Source organism: Leucoraja erinacea, chromosome 29 (assembly GCF_028641065.1).
Source record: "Leucoraja erinacea ecotype New England chromosome 29, Leri_hhj_1, whole genome shotgun sequence".
NCBI lineage: Eukaryota > Metazoa > Chordata > Chondrichthyes > Rajiformes > Rajidae > Leucoraja > Leucoraja erinaceus.
In genome coordinates, this window is record NC_073405.1 from 18268058 (window position 1) to 18289015 (window position 20958).

The 20958-nt window shown below is 44.3% G+C and overlaps 1 protein-coding gene across 18 annotated transcripts in view; it reads right to left on the reverse strand.

Moving 5' to 3' along the window:
• Positions 1-20958, reverse strand: part of LOC129711276 (receptor-type tyrosine-protein phosphatase S-like) — a 382253-nt gene that overhangs the window by 234642 nt on the left and 126653 nt on the right. For all 18 annotated transcript variants that reach the window (XM_055658803.1, XM_055658805.1, XM_055658814.1 and 15 more), the window contains one exon: positions 466-611. In XM_055658803.1, coding sequence (XP_055514778.1) covers positions 466-611 — 146 coding nt within the window. The remainder of the gene's footprint in view (positions 1-465; positions 612-20958) is intronic.

The following is a 20958-nucleotide window of genomic DNA, read 5'->3' on the forward strand; positions in this document are numbered from 1 at the left end:
AGGGGTGGTGGTGTCAACGATAAGCGAAGGTTCGAAGGTCGGACAGCTGGACGACGGGGCCACGGGCAAAGCGCTGCTGCTGCACTTCATGGGCTGCACTATGTTGGGACGGGTGAGGCGGGGACGGACACGGTCCTGAGGAGTAATGTTTTTGCACAAAGGGTAGTTGGTGTACGGAACGAGCTGCCAGAGGAGGTAGTTGTGGCAGGGGCTATTGCAACGTTTAAGAAACATTTTGACAGGTACATGGATAGGTTAGGTTTAGAGTGATATATGGGCAGGGAGGTGGAATTAGTGTAGATGGAACATATTGGTTGGTGTGAGCAAATTGGGCGGAAGGTAGTTTGATGTGATGGTGCTGAAACATGGCCCGAACAAATACCATATCCTGACGCCATTGTTAATTGTGTCATAGATTCTACAGCAATCTCGAGACCCAGCTTCCAGCCAGAGCAGGCAACGTACCTCAAAACGCTGCGAGCTGACTCGCTTTCCCTTTTTGTTCCAGGTAACCCGTGGCTTTGGGCTTCCTGTTGCCTGGCAGATGAATGAAGCCACTCCTCCTGAAACACCAATCTGGTCACTGGGTACTTTCATGAATCTTGGAGGGGCTGGAAAGAACAAGAGAACATGGTCAATATTCAAAAGGATTAAACATCTCAGGAGTCTGTAAAAAGAGTCTATAAAAGGAGTTTATACAGGCAGAACAGTGGTGCAGCTGGCAGAGTTGTTGGCTCACATTGGCAGAGACCCAGGTTGCATCCTGACCTCGGGAGCTGTCGGTGTGGAATTTGCACGGTCTCCCTGTCACTGTGCAGATTCCTCCTGGTGCTCCGGTTTCCTCTCACATCACTGAGTCGTGCTGGTTTTCAGGTTAATTAGGCTTTCTAAGTTGTCCCTAGTGTGGGGAGTGGATGCAAAAGTGGGATAACATAGAAGTACTGTGAACGGGTGATCGATGGTCAGCATGGAATTCGTTGGCCAAAGGGCCTGATGTAATTCACCATCTGGTCAATATCACCAGCCCACATGACAGCTCTAGATAATGGGAGACACTGTTAATACATCCCAAAGTAGTAGTCGATCACAGAGGGGCCATTTTTCTCAGTACCTCCATGTCCAGCAGAGGGCAAAGTCACAATTATCTGTGCCTGGAATGGCTTTTCTTAGGTCAATAATGGTGTTTGTCACTTGGACCTTTTCCAGCTAGTGAATGAGCTACACAATCTGTTATTTGGGCCTTTATATCTTTGTTCAGCTGCTGGAGATGTGGGTTCTACCTACAGGATAAATGGACGGGTCTTACTGTACATGAGGGAAGGGATATTACACAGGTCTTCCCACTCTACCACAGTGAGGCCTTTAGCTAGGGTCACCAGGAGGTCATTCTCCTGATAAATACTCAGTTTTTGTAGAGTGAACTAAGATGCATTATAATTACATTGGTTAGTTTATTAAGCAGCCCGAGTTACAATGGTAATATTTAGCCAGGGTGCTTGTTTTTATCTCTGACCCACTGGTCTCCTGTTGGAGTCAACTGAATTTTTTGCGGCAATCCCTTGATGTGAGGACCTTGCCTCCCCTCCCATGGGCATGCTTGATCTGGTTAAATCTCCTCATCCTTCAGCCTTCCTCTCCCAATCCGCACCCCACCTTTCCAGTCTTCCCACCGCCCTACATTTTCCAACATTCCTGGCTGTGCTTTGTTGTGCCAGTGTTTCCAGAAGCAACTTATTTTGATGATCGGGGTGTGCCGCTAAGGTTTGTACATATTTGGGTCTCAGGATGCTCTTTGTTCCCACGTGATGACCAAATGAATCTCAATCAAAGACCCTCTTATTCTTCTCAACCCCAGCAGATACAAGCCTTGCCCTGTCCGCCCTTCCTGCACAGGACAACCCTCCCAATCTAGGTAACAATAGAAGCATAGATTACATGGAGAGGACAGGTTTAGATATGGGCCAAACGCATGCAGGTGGGACTAGTGTTGATGGGACATGTTGGTCGGTGTGGGCAGGTTGGGCCGATGTTGTATTACCATGCTGTATTACCCTATGACTCTATAACTGGAAATCAAGCTTTGATGACATGAAGTGAAGGCAATGAATGCAACAAAGATGGGGATGGGTGAGAAGAAAGAGGGAGCTGAGCCAAACCATTTCCAGCTGGATCTTGAGCGGCAGGAGATTTACCTCATCTAAATCTAAACAGTAAGTAAATAATAGGGGCAGCACGGTGGCACAGCGGTAGAGTTGCTGCCTTACAGCGCTTGAAATGCCAGAGACCCAGGTTCGATCCTGACTACGGGTGCTGTTGGTACAGAGTTTGTACCTTCTCCCCGTGACCGCGTGGGTTTTCTCTGAGATCTTCGGTTTCTCCCCACACTCCAAAGACGTGCAGGTTTGTAGGTTGATTGGCTTGGTATAAGTGTAAATTGTCCCTAGTGTGTTGAGGATAGTGTTAATGTGCGGGGATCGCTGGTCGGTACGGACCCGGTGAGCCGAAGGGCCTGTTTCCGCGCTGTATCTCTGAACGACACAAAACTAAAAAAACAACCAGATTGTGAAGGGCAGGAGAGTGTGGAACCTTTTTCTCCTGGTGACACAATGGCAGATCACTGCACAGTGGATCCTCTTCCCACTTGCAAACTGACACAGACTGCTCCAAGGTACACAAAAATGCTGGAGAAACTCAGCGGGTGTGGCAGCATCTATGGAGCGAAGGAAATAGGCAACGTTTTCAGGCCGAAACCCTTCCGAGAAGGAAATAGGCAACGTTTTCGGGCCGAAACCCTTCCGGGAAGGAAATAGGCAACGTTTCGGGCCGAAACCCTTCCGGGTTTCGGCCTGAAACGTTGCCTATTTCCTTCGCTCCACAGATGCCGCTGCACCTGCTGAGTTTCTTTTTTGTGTACCTTCGATTTTCCAGCATCTGCAGTTCCTTCTTAAACACAGACTGCTCCACATTGGAGCAGATTAACCTTTCTGCATCCGTTGCCTCCCATTTGCAGGCAGTTAGTTCCCCATTAGAGCTCCCTCACAGATGCAGATGGATATTGAGCAGCCGATTCTCAGCAAAGCCATTCAATCAGTCTTTCCCTAGCGCAGCTGCCTGTCCACTCTCAGCAATAAATACCAAAAAGCTTGGCCTAGTTAACCAAGCAGATTGAGCGCGGCTATGAAATGCTGCTTTAACCGGCCTGCCAGCAATCTGATGGATGCTGATCCAACGGGCTTAGTGGCTCCACGTCCGGATAATAAGATGGCTTCCTCTAAATAGCTGGCAGAACAAATGATGCCGTTGGTTCTGTCAGTCGCCAAAAGTGGGAAAGGAATATCATGAACTGCAGCCACAGTGACAATTAAAACGCTTCTTTGGAAAAAAACCTCAAACCTGCCTGCCTCTGGAGATACTGGCATATACTTGGAATGTTAGGATGTGGGTTTGGCATCGTTACTTGAAAAGCCCACAGAGGAGTTAATTTCCACTAATGCCCCGTTGGCTCGTGCATTAGTGTAAAACTTCTCTGCTATTTTTAGGCAGGCAGCAAGAAATCATCAAAAATTAATGTGAAAATTACGCAGAAGGATAAAACTGCATGCAAACATAATGGCAACTGAGCTGCTGCAGGAAGGTGAATCTTCTAATGTGTGTGTCACTGAGCCTGGCTCAGAAAACCTCAGAAAATCCGTTTGCGTGGAAAAGCCATTATGCCTCTCAATCCCATTTTGCTAAGGCACTATTCGCAATGACTCTGCTACGACCACTCATCTTTTCTACGTTAGGTTACTTCAATTTCCTTCCCTCAGTCAGCGGAGTACTGTAGCAGATGGAAGAATTTTGTAAGGCATCGCACATCACTTTCTTCACAGAACAGAGGCGTTGGCTGTGCGGATTTGTCCTCACGTTTGAATCCTACGACCAGTTTAAGCTTAGGGGCTGGAGCAGGGCATTCAGATACTCTAGCTGTTTCCACCATTCAGATGGATGTGAATTCCACCATGGTTACACTATCTTTAATAATTCATTGATAAAAATCTTGAATAATTTATTAACAAATACACGTGTTGAAATGTTCAGTTTAACTAGGTTGTGGAGCTTGCTTGTGAAGCATAACACGTGCTTTCTGTGCGAGTCTAATCAAACATCTGATCACCGGGTGGTTGTGCTCCCATGAATATGTGATCAGGGTCCTCTGTGTGAAGAGCGTGGCCACTGGTTACTGTGGCCACAACCGGTAACATCACTTGGGAAAATCGCCATCATGTGTTGCAAGCTCAGGATCGGCATGAAAGAAGTTTGAATGCACAGTGTCTTTTACCCAAGCTAGGGGAATCAAGAACCAGAGAAAACAGGTTTAAGGTGAATAGGGAAAGATTTAATAGGAACCTCAGGGACACCTTTTTCACACAGGGAGTGGTGGGTGTAAGGAACGAGCTGCCAGAGGGAGTAGTTGAGGTAAGTACTATGACAATTGGACTCACTCAGCTGGCTCACGGTTGCCAAACATACCAGCACCATTCAGTATGACATTTAAAAGACAATTGGACAAGTACATGGACAGGATAGGTTTGAAGGGAGTGGGCCAAACACGGGCAGGTGGAACTAGTGTAGATGAGGCATCATGGTTGGCATGGGCAAGTTGGGCCGAAGGGCCTGTTTCCATGCTCTATGACTCTGAATCTAAAGTGAAAGGATGATTCTTGCTAGTGTAAGGCCTATCCTGCTATGCATGACCCCTTGTGCTTGGCAGGGTGTCTGAGCTTTGAATCTTGTCCAATGTTGCTATGTGCGCAACACTGCAACGATGCAGGTTTTCCTGCATTGTTGCATTTCTTAACTCTCTAGCAATACAGATTTTTTTAAAACAGTCAAAAGAGACAGCAGCCACTGAAATCAGTGGCCCCTTGCTTTAACGCTGCTGCTCATTCAGACAGGGTAGGCAGTGGGCTCAAGTGGCAATATTTGATTAACATTCACAGGTAATTTTCTGACTTCAGGACTAAGGAACGCTGATTAAATCATTGATTCTCTCTGTCAAAGAGCACGCACACTGAATAAACATAACGTTTCACCCTCTGTCCGAAGGCAAAAAGGGAAATACTCACTCATGCTCCCATTAAGTTTAGTTCCATTAGTAGCACCTCTGACAATAAATCAGCACAAAAGGAGACAAAATGCTGGAGCAACTCAGCGGGTCAGGTAGAACATGGGTCGGTGACGTTACGGGTCGAGACCCTTCTTCAGACTGATTGTAAGAGGGGAGAAGAAAGCTGGAAAAGGGAGAGGCAGAACAGAGTATGGCAAAAAATAAATGGACAGGCAAAGGGGAGTTTTGATAGATAGTTGGAACAAAGGCCACAGAAGATAAGGAAGATGTGAGCAGGTTTGAAGAATTGCACATTGTAACGCCAGAGGGAGGAAAGTGGCGGGGGGGGGGGGGGGGGGAGGGTAAAGGGAAGGGAGAAATAGGGGAATCCAGGTGGAGCACAGGGGAGAGATGGGGGTTGGGGGTGGAGGAGGATAGTGGGAAGGGGGGGGGGGGGGGGGAGTAGGAGGGAAAAGGGAAGGGGGGGGGGGGGGTAAGAAAGGGAAGGGGGGGGGGGGGGGGGGGGGGGGGGATTTAGTGAGGCATTCCCTAAAATTGGAGAATTCTATGTGCATACCAATAGGTTGTAAGTTACCCTAGCAGTAATTAGCACAATATGGATATGACCAGAGACACAAGGAACTGCAGATGCTGGAATCGTGAGGAAAAATCAAAATGCTGGAGTAACTCAACGGTCAGCAGATCTTTTCTAACAATCTCAGCAGATGCTATCATTTCAATGCGGTATAAATATAAATATATATATATATTTTAAAGCTGATCAGATTATGTTATCAGATCCCTCTACCCTTTTTCTCCCTATTTTCCATTAACTTAATGTCTTAAGAGTTTCAACTTGGTGTTTTTAGGACCATACCTCTTGTGTATCAATAGGCATTAACATTTACTCAATATGATGTAAATGTGGGTTAGTTTATACAAGTTCATTTCAAGACTTCTGGTTAGGTCATTTTTGGCTGGAGTCTACACTCAGCCTATATATATATAACCCACATTCATATCATAGTTTATTTCTACTATCTTTCAGGAATTGTGAGACAGGACATTTGAACCATTTGATACAGTGCTAATTCAAATATTGTACATATTGTTTCTCATTGTACATACAAGTATCCAAATTGATCGTGAATTGAAGGATACACTGCATTGTAACAAAGGGGTATCTCCAGGAGGAATGTCTGTAGGCATTACAGAGGAATTGCAAACCCTACACAAGAACCTTAATAAATTATAAAGACAGACAATTAACAATGTATAATGTAATGTAAGAGATTTAATTGCAGCCTATCAATACTTTGTTTCCAAGGACATCAATAGATTTTCTATTGATCACACTGTGAAGTCTACTGCTTTCTGCACCAGCAGAGAAACACAGCAAAAAGCTGCCAGCTGCAAAGCCTCTGAACTGGAATATGATAGCAATGGTGGTTAACTGGGAATACATTGGGGGAGCATAAAGGGGCTGTCCCACTTGGGTGACCTAATCCGCGAGTTCTGGTGAGTTTGCCCTCGACTCATACTCGCAGCATGGTCGACACACGGTCCTAGGAGGTCTTTGTACTCTCCTTCATGCTCGAGAGTAGTCCCCGTGTACTTGAAGCCTCAACTAGGTCGCGGCGTTGTAAAAAAAGGTTGCCATGGAAAAAATCAATACTATATTTACTCATAGGTTTAGTCGTAGTAGGTCATCATGTTAGTCGTAGGTAATCAATGGTAGTCAAAGGTAATCAAAGGTAGTCAAAGGTAGTCGTAGATAGTCTTCATCATAGTCGTAGGGAGGTTGAAGGAGATCGAAGGAGGTTGTCTTCACTCTTCACTATTCGGTGTCCAATTTTCCCGAAGTTAGTCATAGCTCGTCGTAGCTAGTCGAAGCTAGTCTTCAACATAGTCGAAGGAGGTCTTCAACATGACATTTTTTCAAACTCTTCTAAACTCGCCAATTAGGTCGCCCAAGTGGGACAGCCCCTTAAGACAGATATGAGATCTAGGTCGGCATTTGGTGCCACTTTAAGGGAGCCTGTTTCCCGATAAGTGAGAAATTATGGTGGGACACTAAAAGTCCTCTTGGGTGGGTGTAAGAGATCCATGGGACTATGTAAAAAAAATGTGTTCTCTAGTACCCCCTGCACAATAGTTTTGCTCGACCTAAATAAATTATCAGTCCAGTATTCCAACTTCTGCTTTAATGGATATGGCTTCATGTAAATTAGTAGCTATGTTTCCTATACTGCCGCAGTTATTTCATTTCAAAACTACTTCTGCTATTGTTACAGAGCTTTGAACCCAGGAAAGACACTGTTTAAATGCCACAGAGCTTGCTCCAAATTTTTTCTTGTTTTGAACTTTTATTTTAATTAATGGTAGACACAAAATGCTGGAGTAATTCAGCGGCGCAGGCAGCATCTCTGGAGAGAAGGAATGGGTGACGTTTCGGGTCGAGATCCTTCTTCAATTATTTTAGTTAATTGGGTGCAATGCCTGCAAAATATGTATTAGGTTTTATGAATCCTTTGCGTAGACCAAAGATTATTTGGACTATTGAGTTCAGCCAACTGACAAAAGGGGCTGTGTTGGTGACTCTTTGCAGTAGAAACCCTGTTGACACTAAGACGTACTCTCAGAGCCTGATAGAAAACAGGGGAGAAATGAAAAAAGGAATACATATGCAAGAATCTATAGCAACCAAGCGAGCGTGATCTGTTTTACACCTGTAAACAAGCTTTACAGATAATTTAATATAAAAAGGAAATCCTCCTGGAACAATCCTACTTACATTTTTATTGCCTATTTCCCACCTATTGCAAAATATTAGGATTGCCAGTGAGTTTAGTTGAAATACTTTGCATGCTTGGCAGGTTTTATTCATTCATCCTGTCATTACCTGGTTTGAACATCAAGTATGTGCAAAGGACTTGTGCCAGATTATTACTTGCCTACACCTGGGGCTGTAACAGATCAGGTATTGCATATCCACAGCCACCAAGGGTTGGTGTGGTGGGGGCTGGAGGGGTGGGTGGTGTAGGGGGCTTATAGAGAGAAAATTCAGGTTAACAGGTATAGTCACCCATTGCTGGGAAACAATTCAAGAGGAGGTTGAGGAAACGTTTTGGGTCAAAATCAGGAAGAGGTGAATTCTGATAGGATTGAAATAAGAGTGTAACACAAACAAAAATCAATAAATACAGCTGCGCACAGAAATGAAATCCAGTCAAAATAAAATTCTGTAAACGTTGGGAACAAATATTTGGCATGTTAGCCCATACAGGGTGTTGTAACCATGGCAATGTCCCACAGTTCCATCCTCTCATCTCCAGACACTGGAAGCTGAGACTCTTTGTCCATGGGAAAGGTGGAGGTTCAAATTGAGGCACAGTGGAACCAGGGAGGAGGAAATAAAAAGGGTGAAAAGGCCAGCACTCATAACAAACGAGGAGGAGCTGGCAAAGTGATTGGCTGATGAGCATTTGATTTGCCCAGTAAAAATAGAATGAAACTGTGGGGCCATTCAACGAAGGAGGCAGTTACTCACAGGTTACTGGGGAAGAGGTTGATCAGAGACCTGGGCTTAGAGTGGGTGAGTCGACAATGATAACTGCCATCATTGCACAAGAAAGAAAGAAAGAAGTAGTTGGAAGATGGAACTATGGCAGTGGAAGAATGAGTGAATGCATCTCAAAGGTCAAGGGAAGGAAAATGATCATGGTGGATACTTGCTGTAATGTCTATTCATGAGTTATTGGAAATGGGCCCTTCAGCCCACTGAGTTCATGCTAACCATCAAAAACCCATTTATCACCAATTCCACCATAATCTATTTCACTCTCCCCAAATGTTACCACTCACCTATAGACCGAGAGCAATTTATAGAGGACAATTAACCAACTACTGTAATCTGCGCATCATGGAGGCATGGAAGGAAACCGCATTACCCAGAAGAAACCCACAATGTCACAAGAAGAACATCCACACTCCACAAAGACAGAACCAGACATTAAGATGGAAGCTTGGCTGCTGGCCATCAAGTCATACAGCATGGAAACAGGCCCGTCAGTCCAACTTACCCACAATGACCAACATGTCCCATATACAATAGTGCCACCTTCCTGCATTTAGCCCATATCCCGCTAAACCTGTCCTATCCATGTACCTGTCTAATTCCATCTCTGCTATCTCCTCCGGCAGCTCGTTCCATAGCTGGCGCTATGAGGCAGCAGCACTACAAGCTGCACCACTCTGATGTCCAGCAGCAATGACCACCCCTGAAGTTCAACAGAAGGTGATAGTTTGGGTTAAACATCGCTAAGTGATGGTGGGGGGCTGTTCGCCAAAACGTGAAGGCAAGGGGTCCCTCATCATCGAGGGCCCACTCTCCTGTCTGCTTTTGTTCCATGAAAGGGAATCATTAATCACCCAGTTTCCCTGCTGACTCAGATCAGAAGAAACATTCACCAACTCTCAGTCTTCACTTGCTGACAGACCCAAGCTAGTTTAGAATCACTTCCACTGTTATTTCACATATGCAAGTGCCATTATTTTTTAATTAGCTCCCTTTTAATCTGTTTGACAGTTGGTGCCACAACAGAAGAAAGAATATGAGGCGCAACAGGAATGATACAGTGCCTCGCACAATCAAAAGGCAAGCTCATATTTCAGGCTACTCAAGTTGACTCACCTGAGGCTGTTGCTTAGAAAATATTTCTTATTAATTTTCCAAAGCTGCACCATCCAGTGCACTCACCCTGTCTGCTTACCTCTGCCTGTTAACATTCAGATCCCATGTCATTAGCTTATATTCTTCTCCACAATGCTGTATTTGTAGACTTGGTAATTTGGGTATTTAGGCTTAGGTCTATGATTGTCGTATGCACCAAGGGACTGTGAAAAACGTTGTTCTACATGCTATCCTATCAGATCAGATAATACTGTACATAATTGCAATCAAGCCGAACTGAAGTAGAATAAGTAGAGCGAAGGGAAAGATACAGAGTGCAAAATATAGTTCTTAGCATTATAGCGCAACAGTTCCAATGTCTGCAATAAGGTAGAGGAGAATTGGACTGTACCCTAAGCTTATGGAAGGACCGTTTGGAAGCCTGCTGATGGAGGGGAAGAAGCCATTCCCGAGTCTGGTGGTGTGTGCTTTCACGTGGTCCGTGCTCCAGGTGCTTGTGAGCGTGTGTGGCTACAGTAGCACCAGTGGTCTTCCTGCAGTAGAAGTTATTTAGATCTGTTGTAGTAAAAGTGCCACCTAGGTTTGTGACCAGCTCCAAGAAATGGGAGGAGTGGATGGAAGTGCGTGGGAGAAAGCAGTGGCAAACCTAGGCTGAAGATCAGGGCTGTCGAGCAAGTTCTATGGAGACTGCAACAAATATCATGGGTGTAAGACATGCGGCTGGGACCACAACAGGGGATAAGGGCAATGAAGATGGAATGGGGCTCTGATGGGAAAATAGGGGGGTTTCATGGCCTGGGCCTTTAGGTTCAGGTTTGCGATCAGGGATTGGCTGCATGTTTTGTTGTGGTGCATTGATGGGGGGTAGTTGGGAGAGCAAAGGAAGCATTGATTGAGGGATGGAATCATCTTGTGAGCAACTGGGGAAGTATCAGGCATGTTACGATGTTACTGAGTCATGGAGTTGTAAAATCACCCAGCAGGGAAGTAGGTTGTTCGGTCCATCATGTCATGACTATCAAATACCGATCAACACTAATTCAATTCCTTTCCTCATCCCCATTGACTTCCCCACCTTCCCCCAATTCCTCTGTAATTTACAAAGACTAGGATGCATTTACAATTGCTGACTAACCTACCAACCCCCATGTCTATCCCAAGTGGGAGGAAACCCAGACACGCATGAAAACCCATGTGGTCACAGGGGCAACAGGCTCTAGAAGGTTCTTTATGAACGGCAGTTCTTTGCTTTTATGTCTCATTCTATGAGGGAAAAACGGGACAAACTTGGATTACTTTCTCTGGAGCATCAGAGGCTGAGCGGGTAAACCATACAGAAGTATATCAAATATGGCTAGGTTAGGTAGTCGGAACTTTTTTCCCCGGTGTGGAAATGCCAAAGAGGTTTATAGTGAGAGGGGGAAAGTTTAAAGGAGATGTGCGGGATTTTACAGAGAGAGTGGTGGGTGCCAGGAACACACTGCCAGGGGTGGTGGCGGGGGCAGAGTTCATCACAGCATTTAAGTATCTTTTGAATAAGTACATGACAATGCAGGGAATGGAGGGAAAGAGATCAGATGCAGGCAGAGGAGATTAGTTTAACTTGGCATCATGCTCAGTGGGGACATTGTGGGCCGAAGGGCCCTGTTCCTACGTTGTACAGTTCTGTTCTTTATGTGTAGGACAGAACTGCAGATGCTGGTCTAAATCGAAGATAGACATAAAATGCTCTAGTAGCTCAGCGGGACAGGCTGGAGAGAAGGAATGGGTGACGTTTCGGGTCGAGACCCTTCTTCAGACTTTATTTTGATGCACTCCATTTTTGGAAAAAAAAAGTGCCAATATAGGATTTGCAAATCTCATTCAGTTCCCCTGTTTCTAAGGTTGATCTCATTCCAAAATGTTTCTGTGCCGAGATCAGGCAGATTGATTTGTTCAGTGGGAGCTGTGCAGAGGAGAATGTGTTCATGTTGGTTGATCTCCCTGGTGCATTCTCACTGCAACCGCGAGATAGCTGTGTCCCAAACTTACAATCGATTCAATAATTAGTTTCACATCAGCGATGAAAGACTGGTTTGAAGCTGCACATTGGGTACTTAAACCGATTTGATTTGCATATTTGTGAAATTGGGCAACCTGTTTTTGACTGAGATAATTTGGGGATGTTAAATAAAATAGGAATCCCCAGTTTGGTTTGATGAATGAAAATTCTTCAAAGCCCATCAATTTTTCATTCATTTTCACTGAACGCCTTGAATACAGACATTCGCATTTGATCAGTGGGGAATTTCTATCCACTGTCTTATCAACTTTGGTAGGCATTGCTGGGAAATAGACTGCAAGGTTTCACAGACATTTCAAGAACTGTTTAAATATCTGTTACTTACAATTATTGCTCAGCATTTGCCTATCCCAAGTCCTTCCTCTTTTCTCTGGCGTTTTATTCTCCCCAATTCACCCCTCCCTCCACTTTTCATCCTCTGTCTGCTGCTGTTCATTTACCATCTTCCCCTCTTTAATCTCTAGGAAGGAACTGCAGCTGCTGGTTTACACTGAAGATAGACACAACATGCTGGAGTAACTCAGTGGGTCCAGGCAGCATCTCTGGAGCAAAGGACCAGGTGATGTTTTGTATCAAGGCCCTTCTTCAGACTGGGGGAAGAGGGAAACTAGGGGATTGAGAAGGAATGGAACAAATCAGAGCCAAGGAGCCCACAATGGTCCATTGTTGGCTGTGGAGGAGATGATAAGGTAGGGATACAAACAATGAAACTAGCAGGACCACCAGGGTGGGGGAGGAATGGAAAGAGAGGGAGTGGAAGGATTACTTGAAATTAGAAATTGAATTTCTCTATTGAGTTGCTCCAGCACTTTGTGTCTATTTTCTTTAATCTCTCTCAGTTCTGCTTCTGTTCTCTGATGTACCCATTCTCCAGAGTCTATCCTCTATCCTGCAAGCCCAGTTTCCATTCTCTCCACATTTGCCTACATCCCTCTGTCCTCTCTGCTATTTTCTGCCTTCCCTCCCTCTTTTTTCTCTTTCCCTCTCTACCCTCCAATCCTCCACTTATCTCCCTCCACAATCTGCTCCCTGTGCTCTCCATTTTCACCCTCCCTCCCCTCTGCACTCTAACCATACATTGCCCTCTTCATCCTCTTACTGTTCTCCCTCCTACTCTCCAGCACCCGTCGCACTCTCCATTCCAAGTACCCTCCCTCGCTTTAGTGACCGCTTCCCGAAGTTGACACTCGGGGATGGGAGGGGGAAGTGGGATAATTTAAAAGTTTCATTTAATTTCACTAAGTTTCCAAGTATAACAATGAGAGCTCCAAAAGTCAGATTCTGGGTAAACTGTTCCTGAAAATCTCTGCAATTTCTTCTGCCAACTATCAAAACAGGAGCTGCGGGAGTTATTTATGAATTTTCCATTGTGCAATGGTACACAATCCCCAGGCTGTGCATTTTGGGGAAACTTATTTTGATATCAATGTACTGTATTATGCACACTTTTTTTCAAACAAAATCAAAGATGCTGGAAGAACTACACTAAGCAAGCAGCATCTCTCATTACATCCCACTTTTCACCAGGTTTTTATAAAATGCCGCACTAACTATCCGGACTCATGCTGCTTACCAGATGATCAGTCTTAACCAATCTCAGTATAATCCATTCCCTCCAGAGATGCTGCCTAACCCACTGAGTTACTCCAGCACTATGTGTTTTGCTCAAGATTCCAGAATCTGCAGTTTCCTGTAACTCCATACAGTATTTTGTCTCACACCTCGCTCCTCTCTCCAGCTCTGCATTCAAAACTGTCATCTCTCCACTCTTCCCCTACTTCTGAGGAAGACTCATTGAAGCCCGACAAGTTTCACATTCTAGAGACGCTTTCAGATTCCTGCATTTTCAGTTTTTATTTGATTTTTCCCCCCCTCTCTCTTATCACCAAAAGGAAAGTGGAAACTGCCGTATGTGGTTTTGACCTCGGATTGTCTGTAGAAAATTTAAATGGCCATTTCTGACATACACATTTTCATCCGTGGCTTGGCCTGTCCCAAGCTGCTACTGTTGCTATGGCGACAGCTTAAGACTGCTCGGCATGGGTATCGCAATTAGACTGACTCCAAATCTTCGCTGCAGGGCACCTTATTGCTGTTTTAATTGGAAGCTTACCTTCCCCGAGTTCTTCCCAGATCTGGTTTCATCTCCTGGAAGTCAATGCTTGCAAGTCAAATCTTTTTCCATATATCTGGAATGTGGACAGTGAGGTTCATCCCTCGGAGACCCTTCCATCACCTGTGCAACCTTTTCAAATGAGTACAAGCCGGAGTTTGACGGTGAGGAGGTGAATAATACCCTCGTGAGGATCACCGAAACACAATAGTTTGTAGGGGATTTGATATGTGGATAAAACTCTGCAATAGGGAGTGCGGAAATTTGCCTTGTTTCCAAAGGTATATAAGTAATGAATGCTTCCTGAATCTTGCTGGATGGAGGTGAGCGCTGAGGTAACTATCATCAGACATTCACCATAACAGCAAGGTGAAGCACCATACAATGCTTCCTTTGAAAGCACCAGTTCACTGTAAAGTGTAGTAACCACACCCTTACACTGCTGTAGATGTCGATTCATGCAGTAGAGAAACAGGCCCTTTGGCCATTTGAGTCCATGCTGACCTTAAAGCACCATCTACACTAATCTTATTTTATTGTCCACACACCACCATCAATCTCCCTCCAGATTTTAGGCTTAGTTTTTTGATTTTAGAGATAAAGATGTAGTTTTAGGGCTCTTTGGCCCACTGAGTCCACACCGACCAACGATCCCCACACATTAACACTACCCTATACACACTAGGGACAATTTACATTTATATCAAGCCAATTAACCTACAAACCCGTACATCATCGGAGTGTGGGAGGAAACCAAAGATCTCGGAGAAAACCCACACGGTCACGGGAAGAACGCACAAACTCCGTTCAGGCAGCACCCGTAGTCGGGATCGATCTCGGGACTCCGGCGCTGCAAGCATTGTAAGACAGCAACTCTCCCGCTGCGCCATCGTGCCGCCCACCTGGTAGATTCTACCATCCACCTACACAATATGAGCAGCATCTCTGGATAGAAAGAAAGGGTGACGTCACCCATTCCTTCCATCCAAAGATGCGGCTGGTCCCGCTGAGTCACTCCAGCATTTTGTGTCTACTTTCGGTGCAAACCAACATCTGCAGTTCCTTCCTATACATCTGAGTAAGGTACCCGGTGTTGGTTGAGCCACATTACTGTGGTGGGCAGAATGAATGACCATACAGAAGATGGATTATAGGACTCCCCGAACCTCTGTTTAAACTTGTTGTACCTTCAACAGTGTGACTACCTCCCTGGGTGTGGGCTCCACCAACAGTCTCAGGAGAGACTTGCCAGCCGAGCTGGAGCTGACAGATTTGGTGAGAGGCTGCTGTCAGTAGAGAGAAGGCTCTTGCACACAGATACACTGCAATATCTCTGGCACTGTGGCAGCCATGGGCCAAATGCCTAATCCCTTCTCTTGAAAAATCGTTCTCCGCTGCTGAAAATGAACCTGTAAACCTGCAGAAATGTACACACTGATACATCGCCAAGCGTGTCACCCTGCTAAATGTAACAGAGACTAAAATTTGTTTTCCTATTTAATCAACGAGCGAAGAAATAAAATGTTTCGAGGCACTAGATCGTGAAATCACCCAAAGCATCTTCTTGGAAAACTCTGTTATAGTTCAGTGGTCATGGTAATTTCAGCAAAAACAAACCAAGTTATAATCTCCAGGCAACAAGGTCTGAGGGAAAAAATAATTCCACTTTAACGTCAGACTTGTTAATTTTCTGCCTCACGCCCCATCAATCTCTATCAACCACCCCTGAACAAACTGGCTCTGATACACTCCAATAACATGGTGCATTCCTGCATCTTTGCCTCACCACCGACAGTGTGTGCAGCCTTCTCACTTAGTCTCCCTATGAACCAATTTCTTGGTGCGCAACTGTCCGTACCTCTATCTCCAATTCATCTTTATCTTCTGCAGGAACGGGAGTCAGACTAATGTGCATCGCATCACTCTCAGATTTATTTTACCTGGAGCATCAACTCTGCTTCCAGTTCTTCTGCCTGAATTTCCCACTTATCCCCTCAACTCTTGGTCTTTCTCTGATTCTCTGACAGCGGTCCATGGTGTTGGGGGAAGGCAGCTTATTTTCTAATTCTGGAGGACAACCACAGGTTGCTTGCAATCTAAGCGAGTAAGGTCAAACTCAGAAACTCTCTACAATATTATTTTCCCTGTTCATGAAAATACTTTTGCATCTCCCACTATACAGTTATTTAATTCTTCTCGAGCCACAATATGCTTCCCGCAACATATCTCTCCGTGGATCTTGAATCCAACCTTCAGGTCCTGTCTCTTCCTAATTGTATCTTTCATTTTGTGTGCCCTCTGCCATTTTGATTGTTTCCAATTTCCTGGTTCACCTTTTCCATGGAGAGCAGGAGGCTGAGGGGTGATCAGATAGAGGTGTATAATATCATGAGGAGAATAGATAGGGTGGATGAACGCAGACTATTACATAGGGTAGGGAAATCAAAAACTCGAGGAATAGGTTTGAAGTGAGGGAGGTAAGATTTAAAACAAACCTGACAGGCAATGTTTTCACTCGGATGGTGATATGGAATAAGATGCCATAGGAGGCAGGTACTATAGCAACATTTAAAAGACAGTTGTACAGGCACGTGGTTAGGACAGGTTTTGGGGGATATGGGCCAAATGTAAATAAATGGGGCGCGCTTAGATGGGGCATCTTGATTGATATGGACAAGTTGAACCGGGTTTCCATGCTGCATGACTCTATAACTGATCCATATTCACCATGATCATACAATCCCTCAACTCTTTCCATACCACATCAAGAAGCTCTGAAGAAGCTCTGAAACAGGCCCCTGTCTGTAAGTCAGACCCGTTCAGCAGTGTGCTCACAGACGTCGGCAGTGATAGTAAACTGTTACATAGCAACAAAATTTTGAGATTTAAAAAATCAAGTCTGCAGTTTATCCCATCAGATAAAGCATAAAAAGAAGTTTAATTTGACACCTAATTCACTTTCATATCTCAAGTAATAAAAAAGTTATGGCCATTTTCATACTCGGAAATAAGCATCTTGTTCCCTATTGATTTTCTATGGACATAACAAAAAAGCTGTGATCATGGACAGTCAAAAGCCCATAACCTTCTTAAAAATTAAGAGAACTGAATGAAATTTTCAGTTATCATAGATTGAACCATTCTGAAACAAATATACAATCATCTTACTTGGATGACCTGAAATTAAAGCATATAATTAGTTAGTTACCCAATTGTAGCTAATTTCAAACTTCAATCACTAGATCTAAACATCTATCCATTTCTTAATAAATGATTAACATTTTTAAATAGCCTAAGTGTCCAAATAATATTCACAAATAATTCACAATAAAACATGATTTTTAATTCTCATTTACATCAATTTATAGACCAAATTGAAGGAATTTAGTGTTCAATTGCTGTAAATTAAAGTCCATTTTAAATCAGCTTTCTACGTGAACTCGCGAAACGTTCAAAATATTTGTGCCCTCAAGATACTGCGGGATAAAAGAGCCCAAAATGAACACTCCTATAGTTTTGAAAGGGGTTTAAGAAGCCCCTTTTAATGTATTTTATTAATTGTTTGCTTTATAAAACCCTGGGGCTGCGAGAGGTTGCGGAGTGAGAGAGTGATTTTAAAACTATTATAACTATTATTCGAGGCCTATAAAACTACCTTTTGCGACGGGGTCTTTCAGCGATTTTTCATTAATGATTTACTAGGCTGAACATCTTTGATTGGAACAGCCTAGTAAAAATCGCGTTTTAAACACGCCCCCCTCTAAACAGCGCCAAAATAACGGGCTGGGACAGATTCTCAACGGGGTCAAATTCATAAACTGATGTTTGAAATCTTCTCCTTAAAATCTTTACGAGAACTATGTTTGACTGTATTTTAATAGTTACTGTTACGTCTATCTGTGATTGGGTCCATTCACCGCTGTCTTTGAAGTTTACTGCTATCTGTGATTTCCACACCGCAAGTATGCCACGCATGCGTGCTGAACGGGTTCTTCACGTAATCCCTCATCGTAACTCCTCATAAAATACAGATCAAACTTCAAACTGGTAAGTTCTCGTTTAATCTTACTATTATCACCCGCCCAGATACTAATCTTACATTAATCCATTTAAAAGAAAATCTTCCAACAATTCATCAACTTCTATCAACCTCGATCACACAGCTTCAATCACTCACATAAATACTTGGAGCACTTTACAACAGCCAATTAACCTACTACCCTGCAAATATTTCGGATGTGGGAGAAAACCAGAGCACCTTGAGGAAACCCATGTGGTCCCTGGAAGAACATGCAAACTCCACAGGTGAGGATTTAACCCAGATCTCTGGCATGGTGAGGAACAGCTCAACGATCTGTGTCCCTGTAATACTCTATGTGCCCATGTTACTCCTCTTGTACCTATCTAACCTAATCTACTCACATCGGGTCCATAGACCTCTATGCTTTTGCAGTGCCAGTGCTCTCCTGTTCTCCATTACTCCTGAAAGCTTCTTTCAAATATATTTGTTTAGCTGGAATTTGAGGCCTTTGAGGCCTTTGCACTGCAAATTCAGCAAATTTAAGAAACATTTAGACAGGTACATGGATAGAATAGCTTTATCCAGCAGGAAGGTGGGACTAGTGTAGATGGGAGATGTTGGTGGGTGTGGGCAAGTTGGGCCGAAGGGCTTGTTTCAACGCTGTATGACTCTACAACTATACCTAATTAAAGCACCCTCATACTATTTCCGTTGAAGCTCCAACTGTGGCCAAGATGACTCCGGATCTAAACATCTAAGGATGTTACAGCAACCCAACTGATTACTGGAACCGCTGTGTTACAATCCTGGGGAGATGGCTGTGCTCCAAGCCGTGCAATTCTGTTGACTTCTCTCCCTGAGACAACATCTGTGCTCCCCTCACTGTTACTCTGACAGCACCACTGCTCTCCCCTGCTAACCTGTTAGTCCCGACTGCTCCAACTCCTGGCGAGACCATGTGTTCCCTCTGGCCATCAACAGTCCCCACTGTCTCCACCAGCCTGGCTACAGCTGACCCAGGAATGCAAAGCAGTAACACAGGGAAAGGGATGGGAAGGCAGTCACGTGAGCCAGTGATAATACTGCTGGTTTTTAACTGGGTGTTAAAATATTTGGCTGCATCTTCACTGTTCTGCAGTGAGGAACTCATGATGTGGCTTTGCAAAACTTCTATCAATTCCAGGACCTAGATAAGGGCTGCTGAAGAAGGCTCCCTCCTGCTCCATCCACATTGCTGGCACAGTCAGAAGCTGTGCAGATGGTGCTCCCTGCAGTTTCTGTGCATCACTGGTGGACAGCTGTGAGTGTTGAGTGTGGTAGATGGGGGTGGTGATCAAGTAGAAGGCTTTGTTTAAAAACATGGAACTGCAGATAGTGGTTTACCAAAAAAAAAGATGCCAATGGCTGGAACAACTAAGCGGGTCAGGCAGCTTTGTTTAGTTTAATTTAGAGATACAGCATAGAAATAGGCCCTTCAGTCCATCAATCAACCATTTCAAACTAGTTCTATGTTAAACCACTTTTTCATTCATTATGGACAATTTTTTTTTTAGAGGACAATTAACCTAAGAACTTGTATGTCTTTTGGATGAGGGAGGAAACGGGAGCACCAAGAGGAAGCCCACACGGTCACGGGGAGAATGTGTAAACTCCATACAAACAGTACTCTGGATCAGGATTGAAACCGGATCTCTGAATCCTTGAGGCATCAGCTCCACCAGCTGTGCCACTCTGCCAACCTCAGAGAAATTACATCTTCAGCACCAGTCATACAAAAGGTGTAAGTGGATAGACACAAAATGCTAGAGTTATTCAGCAGGACAGGCAGCATCTCTATGGATAGAAGAAATTGGTGACATTTCGGGTCAATTTGGGTCTGAAGAAGGGTGTCGACCCGAAACGTCACGCATTCCTTCTGTCCAGAGATGCTGCCTGTCCTGCTGAGTTATTCCAGCATTTTGTATCCGTCTTTGGTTTAAACCAGCATTTGCAGTTCCTTCCTACACAGCTGTACGTACGGTGGATGGTGATCTCTGGGTGAAGTGATCGTATCACTTCTCAGCCTCAGTTTCCTGTGGGTGGAACACACTGAACGTGGTGCAGTTATACAGGGACAAGAGTCAACCCAACAAGGCATGAGCAATGACATCATCCTATGCAGCTCTGTTGAATCCTGCAATTTAAATATTGCATTTTGTGTGCACCTGAAAGAGGAGAAATGCAAGAAACATCTTATCTCCCATCTTATCCTCTCTCCTCCTCATTAATAGGAAAGCAGTGCCAATTACTCGTTTCTGTTGATTTACTTTCAGCAATATATTTTTTGATGATGACATCAGCGTTCAGCAGGCTCGAAGGAGCTTAATTAACTTGCACAGCTCAGATAACACAACCCTGGGTTAATGAGGACCTCATCAGATGTTAATTCAGCTCCCGTGCATCGACCGCCCCTCTGAGACTGGCGGTTACCCTGATGAGGTCATTGCCACTGACGATTAATCAAAAAATATTCCAGGGAGTAAAAATAAACAAAAATAATATGAAAGTCACTGTCAGTTCTTTGTTGCTCCTATGGAACATCATGGGGGAGTGGGGGGACGGGGAAAGTGACAGGGAAGGAACTGAATGGAAAATATCCTCTACTGACAGAGCTGAGAACAACACCATGCTATTGTGTGGTTCCTTTGACACATCAACTTCATCTAAGAGAGTCATCAAACAGACAAAGAAAGATTGAAAGATATTGTGGCAAATAACCAAGAAGTAATTTTCACTTCTGTAGTTAACAAAGTCAAGGATGAAGCTTTAGGTAGCACGAGGACATCATAAACACTGCAAATACAAGGATTGCAAACTTCTCAAGAGTGGGATTGAAAGTTGCAATGGCCACTATGAAGGCCTATTGTGATGGGAATTGTTGCACACCAACAGGTTCCCAGGTTCAATGATAGCTTCTGCACCAAAGACACATTAATTTCAA